The sequence below is a fragment of the Schistocerca americana genome, chromosome 5, assembly GCF_021461395.2.
Source record: "Schistocerca americana isolate TAMUIC-IGC-003095 chromosome 5, iqSchAmer2.1, whole genome shotgun sequence".
Taxonomy (NCBI): domain Eukaryota; kingdom Metazoa; phylum Arthropoda; class Insecta; order Orthoptera; family Acrididae; genus Schistocerca; species Schistocerca americana.
The window spans coordinates 246,523,825-246,540,636 of NC_060123.1; the positions used below are offsets into that span (position 1 = coordinate 246,523,825).

General features: G+C 38.0%; 1 protein-coding gene across 3 annotated transcripts in view; it reads left to right on the forward strand.

Moving 5' to 3' along the window:
- The window catches only part of LOC124615731 (trafficking protein particle complex subunit 8), a 283,551-nt gene that overhangs the window by 112,968 nt on the left and 153,771 nt on the right, over positions 1-16,812 (forward strand). For 2 of the 3 annotated variants that reach the window (XM_047143803.1, XM_047143806.1), the window contains 3 exons: positions 858-1,137; positions 1,208-1,393; positions 13,832-14,010. In XM_047143803.1, coding sequence (XP_046999759.1) covers positions 858-1,137; positions 1,208-1,393; positions 13,832-14,010 — 645 coding nt within the window. The remainder of the gene's footprint in view (positions 1-857; positions 1,138-1,207; positions 1,394-13,831; positions 14,011-16,812) is intronic. The other variant, XM_047143805.1, reaches the window with a different exon arrangement.

The window sequence follows — 16,812 nt, forward strand, 5'->3', positions numbered from 1 at the left end:
AAGACTGGTAATCATTAGTGATCTAATTCCAGTTAGGACTAATCCACTTGATTAAGATTGTAATATTAATAAACAAAAAAGTGCAGGCACCCAGAAGTTAAAATAGTTCATAACTAATGCACAATTCTATAACACATATAAAATAGGCAAGTTTTGGAGGAATAGCTGTCATAATTCCAGGTAAAACAACATAGCTAAGTTGAGATAGTAAAATAACATTATGAGCTTACAGAAGTCACAGTATTATATATGGAAACCACCATTCTCTAAAGACTATGAACCAAATGAATGCATGAGGAATAGTAAATGTCATGATTACAGATAAAAATAGTACAGGTAAATTAAGATTATAATCATAATAAATGGGCACAAAAGTATTATACAATTCACAGTTCTTGAGGAATTAAAAATTAATAAATACTTGAGGAAGGTGGGGGTGTAGTTACAGGTGAAGGAACAGTACATTTAAAATAATAATGTTATTGAAAGTATGTTTTTTATGTATTAGTATTACTCATTTATTACTCATTTTATGTATTAGTATTACTCATTTACACACGTGTGTGTGTGTGTGTGTGTGTGTGTGTGTGTGTGTGTGTGTGTGTGTGTGTGTGTGTGTGCGCGCATTTCTCATGAAAACTTTGCTGTCTCCAGAGACTAATGTCTTAAAATCTTTCTTTGAAAGACGTGTGGAATGTGCATTGAATTTTAGAATGAGACTGAATGAGAAATGGGATCATTATGAAATAACAATCAACATTCTGTACCCTACTTAACTTATGTTAGCCATCGTAATTCTGTTCTGTACTGCTGGTAGTGTTAAACATTTCTTATATACAATGTTTCTTGTCTTCCAGAATGCCTCAGTTTGCGACTCGAGCAACACTACTCAGTACTGAGTGTCTCAAGGGTCGAAGTTTGTATGGAGAAGCTGCAAAGCAGTTCATCAGAATGACAAGTGAAGATTCTGACTTGCGCAGTGCTTTGCTATTGGAGCAAGCGTCCTACTGTTTCTTAAAGTCAACTCGACCTCGCATGGCAAGAAAATATGCATTCCATATTGTATTAGCTGGACACCGTTTCTCCAAAGCTGGACAGCGAAAACATTCACTCAGATGCTACAAGCAGGCATACCAAGTTAGTAACAAGATTTTGAAGATGCAGGTTGTAACTAATTGTGAGGTATTAATGTTTTCCTGTGTTACAGATATATGAAAACAGAAACTGGAGTTTGGCTGAAGATCATATCCATTTCACGATTGGCAGGCAGGCAGCATACCTCAAGCAAATTTCAGATGCCTCACTGTCATTCTCCAAGCTTCTCACCCCAGCAAGCAAACAATCAGCTCCTCAGCAGTCAGCTTTTCTTCGTGAATATCTCACTATTCAGCAAGTAAATATACATTTTGAACAAGCAGTTCTAGAGTTGGTGTAATTTTAGGTTTTCTGTTTTCATTGATTCAATTTTTTAGAACAAAAATTGTACTGCTAAGTGGTTGTTCATATGTGTGTGCATTCTGCGAGTAACAACCTCTGAAGATTAGGGACAATAAATACAAAACGTGCCATGTTGTACCATAGAATGCGACAGTATAAATAAATGCAAACCATGGTAATTGGACTATTTCAGAAATCTGCTTCTATTCTAAGTTGCTGCTTCAAAAATTTTAATCTCTCAAAGTGTGGGTACAAATAATCTTAGAATTATGCACAGCTAAGGATGTAAGGTTAACAATCAGTTTCCTCCGTCTGCATAGTAATTATTAATGGTGTTCATGTTGTCCATTATTAGGTGGTGGTAAAGTCTTCATTCTTTGGTACTTACAGAAACCAGTTGCAGAGTTATTTTACTCTAAATTTTATAATTGTGCAGGTAAATGTACAGTGCAGTGTTCATGGAAGACACTTCCTTTTGAGGCTATTAGAAAATTTTGAAGAATCTCACCAAGAACAATCTGCTTCTCACAAGATGTTCCTATGCCTTCAGTTCGAAGATGGTTTGTAGTTCTGAAACATTGTCATCTGCTTCTTTTATCTCATAATTTCCCATTATGCCTAATGCTAGAAAAAAAAGTTGTAAGTGAATTCGAACTAAGTTTAGAAGTCCGCAATATTGATGATGATTGAGCAGCAGCCCATTAAATTCATTCACACACTGGGAAAGGAGAGAATTAAAAGGACTGTGGGTGTGTTGGTGGAATAGAAGGCTGTGTACTGCTGGAATGGGAGCAGGGAAGGAGATAAGTGGATGAAGGACAGTGACAAATGAAGGTCGAGGCCAGGAGTGGGGTTATGAGAACATAGAGTTCCCAAGTGCACAATTCAAAAAAGCTGGTGTTGGTTGGAAGGATCCAGATGGCGCAGACTGTGAAGCAGTCATAGAAGTGAAAAACATTGTGTTTGGCAGCAAGCTCACCAACTAGTCCAGCTGTTTTTTGGCCACAGTTTGTCGGTGGCCATTCATGCAGACAAACAGCTTGTTGGTTGGCATGCCCAAGTAGAATGCAACATAATAAAACTGACATAGTAAGTTGTTTCAGTGACAGTTTTTATTTCTAGAGAGGAGTTTTTTTGCCTGCAACAGCATGTCAAAGAAGACTATAATCAAACATACATTTCCAAACTGTGTGATATCCTTTGTTGGCAAGGTGACATGGCCGTCTCATTCCCTAAATTTAGCATTCCAGATTACTGGGGTAATGCGAAAGAAAGTGAGGTGTGTCATTACAACACTCTAGTGTCGCTTAACAGATTGAAGTGACTTGTTACTGATTTGCAGTTAAATGACATGCCCCATTAGCCCAGCAGCCTTTTATGGTCTATTACTAAAAGTGAGACTTGACTTTTTATTATAAAATGTCTTGAGCAAGATTTCACTTCTGTGCTCACTTATAGATATATATCATATTCGAGTCTGTGCAAAAATCATATGCAAGAAATGCCTTTTAATCTTCCTTGGTGAATCAATTTTGGAAGACAGTATTTAGTGTTTCAGTCTTCATATTATGATCTGCCATAATGACAAATAACCTTGTGGAAAAATTACTTTGATCCATTAGTTGGCTTAATGGGGTATGAGAACTGTTCAGCCTTATTTGACCATCCGACATTTAAAAGCTTGTTTTTCAAATTCATTGAACACTTGTCACACAGCCGTTCTTATGCTTGTTTTGACTTGATTAACCTGTGGTTAAATGATGATGGCATCCTCTTGCCTAAAATATTCCGGAGTTAAAGTAGTCCCCCATTCGGATCTCCGGGTGGGGCTACTCAGGAGGATGTTGTTACTAAGAGAAACAAAACTGATGTTCTATGGATTGGAGTGTGGAATGTTAAATACCATAATTGAGCAGGCAGCTTAGAAAATTTATAAATGGAAATGGGTAGGTTAAAGTTAGATGTAGTGGGAGTTAGCAGAGTTCGGTGGCAGGAGGAACAGGATTTTTGGTCAGGTGAATACAGGGTTATAAATACAAAATCAGTTAGGGGTAATGCAGGAGTAGGTTTAATAATGAAGAGAAAAAAAAGGAACGTGGATAAGCAGCTATGAACAGCACAGTGAATGCATTGTTGTAGCCAAGGTAGACACAAAACTCTCACCCTCCACAGTAAAACAAGTTTATATCCTAACTAGCTTTGCAGATGATGAAGAGGCTGAAGAAATGTGTGATGAGATAAATGAAGTTATTCAGATAATTAAGGGAGACAAAAATTTAATAGTCATGGGAACTGGAAATCTATAGTAGGAAAAGAAAGAGGAGGAAAAATAATAGGTGAATATGGACTGTGTGTGTGTGTGTGTGTGTGTGTGGGGGGGGGGGGGGGGGGGGGGGAGCTGTCTCATACAAGTTTGCACAGACCATAGCTAACTCTTGTTTTAAGAAATATGAAAGAAGGATGTGTACAAGGAAGAGACTTGGAGACACTTGAAGGTTTCAGATTGATTATATAATGGTAAGACAAAGATTTCAGAACCAAATTTTAAATTGTAAGACATTTCCAGGAGCAGATGTTAACTCTGACCACAATTTATTGGCCATGAACTGTAGATTAAAAGTGAAGAAACTGCAAAAAGGTAGGAATTTAAGGAGATGGGGCCTGTATAAACTGAAAGAACCAGATAATTGCAAAGGGAGTATTAGGGAACTATTGACGATAAGAGTAGAAGAAGAATGGGTAGCTTTGAGAGATGAAATAGTGAAGGCAGCAGTGGATCAAGTAGGTAAAAAGATGAGGGCTGGAAGAAATCCTTTGGTAACACTAGATATATTGGATTTAAATGATGAAAGGAGAAAATATAACACGCAGTAAATGAAGTGATTGAAAAGGAATACAAATGTCTACAAAATGAGATTGACAGGAAGTGCAAAATGGCTAAGCAGGAATAGTTAGAGGACAAATCTAAGGATTTAGAAGGATATATCACTAGGGAAAAGATAGATGCTGTCTCCTGAAAAATTAAAGAGAACTTCAGAGAAAGAGAAACAGCTGTATTAATAACAAGAGCTAAGGTGGAAAACCAGACCTAAGCAAAGAAGTGGAAGCTGAAAGGTGAAAGGAGTGTGTAGAGGGTCTATACAAGGGAGAAGCACTTGATAATATTATGGAAATGGAAGAGGACTTAGATGAAGATGAGATGGGAGATATGATACTATATGGAGCATTTGACAGAGCACTGAAAGACCTAAGATGAAACAAGGCCCAGGAGTAGACAACATTCCATTGGGATTACTGATAGCTTGGGGAGAGCCACCCATGACTAAATTCTTCCCTCTGGTGAACAAGATGTATGAGACAGGTGAAATGCCCTCAGACTTAGAGTATAATGTAATAATTCCAATTCCAAAGAAAGCAGGTGCTGACAGATGTGAAAATTACCAAACTATCATTGTAATAAGTCACAGTTGAAAAATACTAACACTGATTCTTCTTTGCAGAAGAATGGAAAAACTGGCAGAAGCCGACCTTGGGGAAGATCAGTTTGGATTCCGGAGAAATGTTGGAACATGTGAGGCAATACTGATCCTATGACTTCTTATAGAAGATAGGTTAAGGAAAGGCAAATCTATGTTTATAGCATTTGCAGACTTAGAGAAAGCTTTTACAATGTTGACTGGAGTATCCTCTTTCAAATTCTAAAGATAGCAGGTGTAAAAAGGAAGCATTGGTTGAGAAGGGTATGAGAAGGGGTTGTAGCTTATATCTGATGTTATTCAATCTGAGCAAGCAATATTGAGCAAGCAGTAAAGGAAACCAAAGAAAAATTTGGAGCAGGAATTAAAGTGCAGGGCTAAGAAATAAAAACTTTGAGGTTTGCCAGTGACATTGTCATTCTGTCAGAGCCAGCACATGACCAACAAGAACAGTTGAACAGAATGGACAGTGCCTTGAAAGGAGGATGTAAGATGAACATCAACAAAAACAAAACAAAGGATAATGGAGTTAATCACATGATGCTGGGAGAATTAGATTAGGAAATGAGATACTAAAAGTAGACGAGTTTTCTATTTGGGGAGAAAAGTAATTGATGATGGCAAAAGTAGAGAGGACATAAAATGTAGAGTGACACTGGCAAGAAAAGGATTTCTGAACAGGACAAATTTGTTAACATCAAATACAGTTTTGAGTGTTGGGAAGTCTTTTTTTGAAAATATTTGTATGGAGTGTTACAATGTGTGGAAGTGAAACATGGATGATAAACTCTTTAGACAAGAAGGGAATAGAAGCTTTTGAAATGTGATACTACAGAAGGAATGCAGATCAGATGGGAAGATCACGCAACTGATTAGGAATACTGAATAGAACTGGGCAGAAAAGAAATTTGTCGCACAACCTGACTAGGAGGAAGGATTGGTTGTTAGGACACATTCTGGGACATCAGGGAATCACCAGTTTAGTACTGGAGGAAAGCGTGAAGGTAAAAATTGTAGAGGGAGACCAAGAGATGAATACAGTTAGCAGATTCATAGGAATGGTTGATTTTCTTCAATCTTCTGTATGTTTACCTTCATATGTGCATTAGTGTTCTGTAGACCACATCAACAAGGAAAGCCTCCAGGGGTACGACACAGGTAAAGTTACACATTAAGGAAACAGAAGAAAGTCATAGAAACTGAATCTGTGTAGTATATCAACAATAGTATCAGAATACTGCCTAATGCTATTTATGCTTATGTTGTCTTAATTTAATCACATAAATTAAAGGGAGGAGCTGTCAGACATTTCTAAAGATGACTACAAAAAATGTTTTGAACAGTGGAAGCACCAGTGGGACAAATGTATTAGTTGTAACGCAGGGTATTTTGAAGGGGATAATGTTGTTTTGTAAACAATTTGAAAATATATAGCTTTTAAAAAATAATTCTTTTTTTTTTTCTGTGCACTTATCTATCAAGCGCATGGTCAACGGTTCTTTTAATCTTGAGCCAATGTTCTTATAGATGTTCCTGTCCAGAGCTAAATGTGTGTTTCCTCTTTGAGAAATGCCACTCGGCCTCTGTGTCTAGTTTGCTGTACATATAAATCTTTCTAGCTGTTTTAGTTGCCCATTGTACTTTGACATCATTGTTACAACAATTATTTCATGGTCACTTGTGAGGGCATGCTGTAAGAGGATGTGTTATTTGTTTCCATTAGAGATAATGTATTTTCATCTTGATTAAGGTTCTGAACTCTGTGTTGCCCACCGCTTACGTAACTGTAACTATCCCATTTGATTATTGAATGATTAAGGCCTCATCCGATGATTTTGTTATTGTGGAACTTGTGTATTACTGAACTGAAGTTTTTCTCTAAAGTTTTTGTTTACATCTGGGAATGAGTCCGTTGGTTGTTAAAAATATCTAATTACAAATTAATGCCCATCTTTCATGCTAAATCTTGTCCAATCAATCTCCCATACAGCTTCAATTTCTATCTCAGAGGAATTGAGTTTCTTGTCCACTGTGAAAAATACATCACCTACATTTCCCATTAGATTACCATTTCAATCAGGTGCGGCTCATAATTAAACGCTCTGAAGTGGAGCTGCCCCAAAATGTGCATTAAAATGTATTTCTAAATAATGTTTTACAGAATTTTTTAGGGCTTGGTATGTGATACTGAAATGTTTCTTGAATGAGTAGTAACTACTCTTAAGACTGCACCTTGAAATGTTGCTTAGCTATGTGTAGCAGAGGTTTTGGGGCATAGCTGCCTCAGAGTACAGCTGTCATGGACATCCAGAAGGCTCTGGTGTTCTAGCCTGAGGGTGTCCTACCAACCTGCACACAATTTTCACATTTCACCGCTTATACATCCAAAGGGAATGAACAGAGCTGCTGAAACTTCACTATCAAATCCCTGTCTCTATATATCTCTATTATGCTTTGACGTGCTTTGATAGTACTTTGGACAGTATTTTTGTTTCTGACATTGGCTATAGTTTGCAAATGTCTCGCTAGAGTACACTGCAGTATGGTAGCATAAGTATCACCACCTAGGAAGAGTTTCGTGAATGATTAGAGAAAAAAGTATGCAAAACATACCCTGCGTATGAAAGATCTTCTATTACTTGGTTTCTTTGCTTGCTGATTGCAGGTAATGTGCATTATTAGCAAGTTTCTTTTTGTGAGTGTATTATGCATGAGTTTTGTGAGTTTTGCTTTCTTACACGTAACAGTAGCATACCCCAAGTTTGAAAACAACACAATATGAAGTCAGTGTGCAATTTATCTGGTAAATTTTTGGAACATGCAGTTAAGATGAAAGTGAAGGAACTTGGTATGCCCAGATCCGATGTAAACAAAAATAAAGAACAAGAACTGTATAAATCAAGACAAGGGTATAGTAGCACAAACCAATATACATTGCTGCTGAGTGATTTTGTGTGCTGTGTCACTTGTGATGCATATTTTTATAATACACAACTATAAATATGACGAATATGGTGTGTAAATGACATGGCAGTTACTTAGCCAAGTCATGTCAGCCAATCACAGCACAAGATATGTGAAATCATGGAAACATCACTGTTTTGTCAGGCAAACTTATAGACTCCACAGTTTCAGCTTACATAACATTAAACGTCTGAAGTTTAAAAATGAAAATACCAAAAACATAAAGCAAGCAGCAAAGCTAACATATGCCACATTAAAGATTCCTCCAAAACATGGCTTTCAATACAGTTTGTTGTGGTAAATTGTTGGGAAATGTGACATTGTGGGATAGATAACCTGCCTATAGATTTTATCTTGCAGGTAGCTTTTGATGTTATTTAGTAGTTGGTTATGAAACGGAAAAAAGATGCAGCATGTAAAAAATTTGGCTAGAGTGCAATATTACCATTCCCTCCCTCCCATCCCATCTCATTCCATCCCATCTATCCCTCCTATTCCATCCAGTCTATCCCCCTGGTTATAGTGACAGACTGATATGTAGCATAGCCTCAGGTCAAGGTTAGTTGCAACCTTCCCCAGTATGGAAATCGTGAGCCACACCTCCTTTCGTCATACATTTAAATTACCCCAAAAATCTTACTGCTGCCATTTTATAATGTTAAGAGGCTTTCTGTACCTAGTAGTATGTGAACACTTTAAATTCTAACACTTTGTTGCAAATGCTTTAGTTGTTAATCATTAGGATTTTAATGCTCTAACCTGTGAGGACATTTCTTCTGATTGTGTACTGATACTTTGGGGTCTCCTACAGTTATTGTAATCTCGAATGGCTGAAAAGTCACCTAATCTAGAAACAAAACCCTGGTGTGTACCCCACACAGTTAGCAATTTTTGTAGCAGCCCCTTTTGTGTAGTACAAACCTGACCCATTTAATGCAATACTACAGTTCTCAGTCCTATGACACATGTCTAGGGAGCTACAGCCTAGTTTCTCACAGAGTTATCAAAGTCTAATCCAAGTACTCCACCTGACTCAGAACCAGGGGTTCACAATAAGTTTGGTTGACATTGCTACGGATTATGAGCTTCCTTAAAACTTGATCAAGGCTGTTCTTCTCAACCTACTCTGCTACTCATTGGAGCGATAAAAGTATGACCTCTGAATCCAGATGAGAGGCATTGTTGCTTTCAATGTGCCCACAATCTGCAATTAGTTGTAAGCTGTTCCCACACTAGTTGCCAGAATAGCTCCTTCAACAAGTGCACCTTGTTTTCCTTTCCATTCCATGCTGCCATTTTCCAAAGGGTACCACCATCTACCGTACATTGGAACTGCCAGTAATTTATAGACCCCAGCTAGTTTGCATTTGCCTCATCTTCATGTTGGAGATAGCAGGTTTCCTAACATGTCAAGTGAGTTTCACTGACTTAATTTCAGTTTCAGTGGAACACAGCACTTCAAATGTGTTTTCTTGAGGACAGCTGTGACACTCTTGAGTTCTCCATGGCCCCTGTCTTAATTATACAGGACACTTAGCATCACCAGTGACACATCATTCACAGTCAAGTAGATGAGTGATAGGTCTTGTACTTCATGTAGAGCAGACAGTAAACAGAGGAGAGGATAGTGCTTGAGGTTCACGAGCCTTGGTAGCCATCTCAACACACCCTTCACAGCAACTTCCATGACAACAGTAAAATCGGGGAGACAAATTTTTTTTTAATTTTTATTTTTTTATTGTTTGGTCATGAACAAGCTAGACATCAGCTTTAATTTACAATAAATACAGATAAAATACACTGATGAGCCAAAATATTATGATTGACTGTCTAATAGCTCATCCATCTTTGAAATGAAATAAATCATTGATTCTACATAATCAAGGGTCTGACAATTTGTTGGTAGGTTTGTGGAGTTGTGTGGCATATATGCCTATGCACAGCTTGTGCAATTTGTGTAAATAAAGGGTCGCTGACTTGCGTATGTTCTGATGGCACTCAATAGTGACCCAAATGGAATTTTTAGAATTACATCAGGTGAATTTGGTTACTGAGACAACTACATGTGCTCACTGTGCTCCTCAAACCCGTCTGTGTGTCTTTGATTACTACTACAAATCTCATGCAAGCACAGGAGAAAGCATAAGACTGCTCCCAACAGCCTGTGTTTGTTGCACACAGCACTTTTTGAGCTGCCATTCACCTTGATAACTTCATTTGTGAGGTTGACCATCGACCTAGTGTGATTCACTCAAAGAGCCAACATGTTTCCATTGATCAAAGGTCAAATCCCAATAGTCCGCTGCAGTCGTAAGTGACGATACCATTGGATGAACACATGAACATGTAGAGATGGTCTGGTGCAGATAGTCTCATATTCTGTAAAGTTGTGGATGTCCAACCATTTTGTGCCTAGTGTTAGTTTCACTGCCCTTCTACCTCATTACATAGATTATAATGACAGTAGCACATGAACATTCGACCAGCTTTACCATTTTCGAGATACTCGTTCACAGGCCCTGTGTAATTATAATTAGCCCTTTGTCAAAGTTGCTTATCTCAATGTATTTCCCCACTTGCAGCCCATATCTTTGCTAGGGTGATCCCACATCCATGTCTGCTCCACTTACACTCATTTGTTATGGCATCACGTGCCTGCAATACCACCAGACAGCATCAAATGTTGCAGTGGGCAGTGGTCATAATGTTTTGCTCATCAGTGTATGCTGTTGCTGAAATAGAAACTGTAAGTAACAAACTCTGATATACTATGAAATATGTTACGCACAGCTCTAAAAACTTCCAAAAATTCTCAGAAATATCTCTATATTTACAGGGATAAAAACTGAAATTTGTCATGAAAGATTATTTTTGAATGAAGATACTACTACTAAAGTTGTTTAAAGCATAAATGTAGAATTCAGATGATGCCACAGCTGAAATTTCATTTTTCGTAGCACTCAACATTCAAAACTACTCAGCATACCATGACAAGTGCACACGTTTTGATATAATTAACATGGAAAACACATTTAAATTTTACATGAAGTTTTAGGACCCAGGTTTTCAAAGTGAACGCACCTGACACATGTGATTTTATTTTGACACACTGGATATACCAGGAATCAGCTTATACACACAAATATAAGTAAATAAATGTCTGAAATGCATGGATTTTGCGCTTAGCTGGTTTCTTCACACCTTCTGCATTAGCGTGCCAAAGATGAACACTATAGTGTTAGTATTCCTGTATATCGTATTAAAACAATATAAAATGTGGAGTACAGAAAATGCCATCTTCCACATGAGGCAGGTAGGAATGCTGTTCTAACGCTCTACTGAATTAGACCTTGTTGCATTGTGTGTGGTTTCTTTTTCAGACACAAAGACAGAGCATTGTGTGATGGTTGTGGTTTGCAAACATCTTTACACTACGTGACGGTAGAAAGGAGATTGTTTAGTAATGACATGGCAGTCCAAGACTTTATATGTGAATGTACACTTTGTTTTAGGTGATGACAGGAAACTCCTCAGGAGTATTATAGTTCTTCTTTCAGATTCTCTTTTTGACCTCAAAATTTTAGTACTAAGAATGTGGCTATCCTTAATTTTTAACATCCTTATTGTGGCAAACACATCCTTTAAGAATCATTTTTGTTATTTACTATACTGTTATTTCATCCATGTTGAAATGTTTTTTGGAAAGCTGCAGTTGTTTGACAGAAACAAAGCAAAGCAAAGCAGCTGCATGCCTCATATCTTTTTGGCCTCACTGTTTCTGGGCAAACAGATGAACACGTTCTTAACATTTACAGAAAACTTAAACAGCAGCAGATACATTTGTGCACTGCGACCTACATGCTCACATGTTAGCAGCACATTGCTCTGTGCTGCACAGGTCACTCAAAATGCCACCCACTAATAAGAGTACCAAACTGACTTCGAAACAGCAACACAAATATCTACTGCAAATTAGTTCAAACCTTTTCTCATAGATAAATTCAGTGGCTAGGTGGGAAAGTGTAAGACAACAAATCCAAACACCCAGGATTCAGTCCTGCCACTGCTAGAACTTTTTTGTCATTTATTGCTTCCTTCACCTGTATTCATGGATTGTTAGTGTGAAATATGCCAAACTGCACTGTGACTCTTGATTCAGTTTTTTAAACAGTAGCTCCCCCTGTAACTGGGTGGGTTCAGATGTCAGAGAAAGCCAGTAGCATAATATATTGAAAAGCACTATGCCTACTAAACCATTATGGTGTTAACATCAACATTTAGCTTGAGGGTGGCGTTGTCTTCCTATATTTCAGTAATTAAAAAATTGATAATCAATAACAAAATTCAAGACAATGCACCTAACACCAGCAGAGTGTGCGTTCCATATATTGGTGTTATTTAACAAAAAAAAAAAACCCACCTGCTGATGGGTTTATATCATACAATATAAAAACGTCTTTATCCTCCAACAACACATCATTTAGTAAGACACTGCACATCATAAAAACAAATACTAATAAATTCTCCAACTCTGCCATCTGTAAGATAAAGTGTAACGTGTGTCTACTACAATACGTAGGGCAGACAGGCCAAACTTAAAGACCAGATTCAAGGAATATATAATTGTGTTTTAATAAAACATACTGGGTAAATTTGCATTAGGTATCTACATATGTGTCACATAACATGCTTTTGACAATACAGACAATAACCAGGTTAGTGACATAAATAAAGGCTAAAAAGTGAACCTATATGTAGAATGAGAAATTTTCATACAAAAAGAACAAAACGATAAAATACAGTTGCAGTGAGCTTTCTAAAAGCTTCACTGACCCACTGGTTAATTATTGGTAACAAGGTACAGCTGTTTCTGCTGTAGCAATAAAAAGGATGAAAACCAGAAGTCACCTGCGACTCAGTTACATAAATATGTTATAAAATATAGTATCTAAGAATTTAAATTTACGATGTGTATGTAAAAACTGCAAAAATAGGAAATAAATACTAAGTACTTAATATCTGAATTGTGATGAATTATTTAATTTAGTTGTTTTCTTAGAATTGTCATCTGCACTCTGGAATTGTTTGGGTGATTTTTGACTTACGATGCTCTACCTATCCTTATTTATACACTGTTTGGGCTATTTATGTTTTGATACACAATTCAGTGTTACAAATTTATGTATGTAGTAACTGTATATTGTGTTCAGATTACTGGAAACCTATCTAAGCAATTTTAACACAATTTATAAACTTCAGCAGTGTATCTGATAAACATGACATATTGTAACTATTGGAGAGCAAAAAAGAGATATAAAACTGATGACTTTCATCCAGCTGCTACATCTGAAAAAACTCAACTATATCTGCTTGAAGATCAGGTGTACACACACCAATTATGCCTTCGATGTTAGTAGTAAATGAGACTGACATAGATAACTGATGTTGGTATTTTTCTACTTTTCAAGATAAATTTCTATTTGTCACCTGCAGTGCTGTATTATCTATGTGTGTAAGGGTGCTAAAGTTGTACACCATGCAAAGCTAATCTTGGTGATGATGGGGGCGATGATGACAGCTAGAACCTTGCAGCATTTTTTAAATAAATGAATGACTGGGAATGGAGGGGTCACAGCACAATTATTATAAGTCCTTCCCAAGAACTGGAAACAATTTTCAAACAATGTGTGCCTATCTTCTGATTTAAAGGTTAGTGATAGGAGTATAAGAACCTTTATACCAAATATACTTGGGTTCTTTTGGAGCTAGAATCTATAATAGATGTCTGTCGCAGATCATAGCCGTCAAAACAGTAAAAACTTAGGTTCAAAAGTTTTTACCTAAAATTTGTTTGTAATAGTCAGTACATTGATTTTGCTTTGTGTATATATTCAAGTAGTAAGAATTGTGCTCACAATTGTCCTTAGTGTGTATGTGTGTGTCTAATTTTCCAGCAGTTAATGGCAGAGGAGCGCAATGTGTCGGACAATTTAACTGTTCTTCCTCTACCAGTTGTGGACAATGACAGCATCAAAGTTTTACTTGGTTCGTTAACATCAACACCCTCAAGTGAAGCAGCCATAGTCTACGCAACTGGTGTTAAATTTGAAGATGATCAGTCTGACAACAGAAGGTATGTTCAAGACTTAATTTTTATCTCTTTCACATACTTCATATAATATCCCAAAAGAATGATTTGAGACATGTGGCTAGTTGCCTCATATACATACTAACTGTGTGAAGGTTTCTGCACAGAGTACTGGTGATATTTCTATTTTAATGGCTGCAGTAATGGCCCGCAGCTGGGGGCACAGTTATATACTTTTGAGTGCATAAGAACAAAAATCTATCAATAGATTCTGAATCTGTGATTAGAATTTGTTACTGCTTGACTGATAAGTGCAGATGATGTGGGCACCAATGTCATGGATTTTACATTACATTACATTACATTACGGTGCACAAGCTGTATTCCATGGATCTTTTACAGAGTAGTCTCTGGCGTGTGGAAATAAGTCAGTGTGTTCCACATTCTGTCTTTACATGCACCAGTCATGCCCAACTGATCACCATGTAATCCTCTGTTGGTGGTGTCATCGGATGCAGTAGGGAGGGGCGTGTCGTCAGTTCACTGTCCTACCATTTCTTGATCTTTGAACCAATACTAATGGGTTAAATAGCTCCTCAGTAGCCTCATGAGGCTGAGCACATCCCGTACCAGTCCTCCCACCAAGGAAAAAATCTCAGGCATACCAGGAATTGTACCTGGGTCCCCCACATGGCGGTCAGCTGTGCTGACCACTTAGCTATTGATGTGGATGAAAGAAGTTGAAGATTTAATTTAAGTGTAATACAGAGGCATTACTTTATTACAGGGCTAATTTTAAATATAAACTAAAACAAACTAAAATATTACATTTAAGAATTTGTGTGAAGAAAATCTTCAGTGGAATAGAAGAAGGTGCGGAAGTTCTTTCATTCAGTAGCCGGTCGGAGTGGCCGAGCGGTTCTAGGCGCTACAGTCTGGAGCGGCACAACCGCTACGGTCTCAGGTTCGAATCCTGCCTCGGGCATGGGTGTGTGTGTTGTCCTTAGGTTAGTTAGGTTTAAGTAGTTCTTAGTTCTAGGGGACTGATGACCACAGCAGTTAAGTCCCATAGTGCTCAGAGCCATTTGAACCATTTCTTTCATTCAGTCTTCAACAACAGCACATTATCTACCTGATACATAGCGTGCTCTGGTAGATTGTTGAGTACATGGGTAACCTTGTGTATTACTCCTTCTTGTACTATTGATAGCCTCTTGAAGGCTTTGTAGAGCTTGTTTCTGGTCCTAGTGGTATTTATATTTGCCACTATTTTTTAAGATAAGAGAAATGTTGGTAACAACAAAGAATACTAATTTTATGTAGTAGTTGCCAAAATACTCTGTTTTCTGAAGAGATCTCTGCAGAACATTCTAGAATTGACACTAGATATAGTTCTTATAACACATTTCTGTATTCCGAAAATACTGTCCTTGTATGTTTTCTGGAGAAAATGCTTCTGTAACTCATTAGTGGTTGGAAATATGCAGACTAAACTAACTTTTTTCAGTAACATCTTTAATGTTGGTGATATGTCAGTGCTCAGTTGCAGTTAATATTATGTTAATGATTTTTAGATTACGACCATTTGTATGCAACTGAGTAAAGGTAGTATTTGTTTTACCAGACTTGGTTTCACCTCAGTTTATTAAGGCATAATCAGTGGCCTGAAGTACGTGTACTATTTCATTTATATGCAGCACTTTCAACTTGCATATTCTACCATTGTACATCTAATTTAGTTTTGACCTGGGTACTTTTTCCTCAATTATTTGTTATTGCTGACTGTGTATGCTAATACTGCTTGATGTGTGCTCTTTCTTTAGTGCTGGTGAAGCTGTTCTGCATGTAGCACTAAAAATGACAACAATATGTAACATTTAACAATGTTTGGAAAGTTCTGGTTGAGAATTACGAATCGTTTAGGAGCAAAGGAGACGACCCATTGAAAGACAGAACCGCTGGTTCTCAGTTGACTGTCAGCTCTTTCCTAGCCCACAGTGAGTGTACTGGTGTGAGGTGGGAGGAGCCGAAACAATCCCAGAACACTGTTGTTAACCTCTCCACTAAAATCTTCAGCCCCACAGAAGTTTCAGCCCTATCTGGGGGCCTCAAATTCAGCCCTACAGCCAGGTTTAACTGTGTTAGACTTGTGAAAGATCTACTCTCTTTCTCCTGCTCCATACAATGGAAACACTTCTTTGCTACTAACCCTTCCAACCAGAGCCAATCCAGTCCCAACATTGAACCCTGCCTGGCCCAATTCGTACCGCCGCCCAACCATGACCCTTCCACACTCCTGCCTAACCATCCCCTGGTTACCTTCCAGGAATTCCAACTTTCCAACCTGGTCGCACCATCCTTCCCCAGATCCCTCCCTAAGAACACCAACCTTTCAACAGAAGAAAAGAGTGCCCTACACAACCTAAAAATGGATCCTGACCTGAGCATCCACCTGGCAGACATAGATTCCACCACTGTTGTGATGAATCAGAGTGACTACCTGGCAGAGGGCTTCTGCCAGTTGTCTGACGTCTACACTTACAAGCTCTGCCTAAGTGACCCCATCCCAGAAGTCCAATCCCTGCTGAAATCATTAAGCCTTTCCTGGAACCTCTCCCCTGAATTTGTCTCCTTACTCACCACAACCTTCTTTGTGCTGCCCCAAAATCCACAAAAATAACAATCCTGGGTGCTCCATTGTGGCTGGTTACAGTGTCCCCACTGAAAGAATCTGTCCTTGTTGACCAACATCTGCAACCAATTGTCCGAAACTTAGCCTCTCACGTTGAAGATAACCTCTTCCTGCACTGGCTCTTCACCATCTCCACACCCATACCTCCTGGGTCC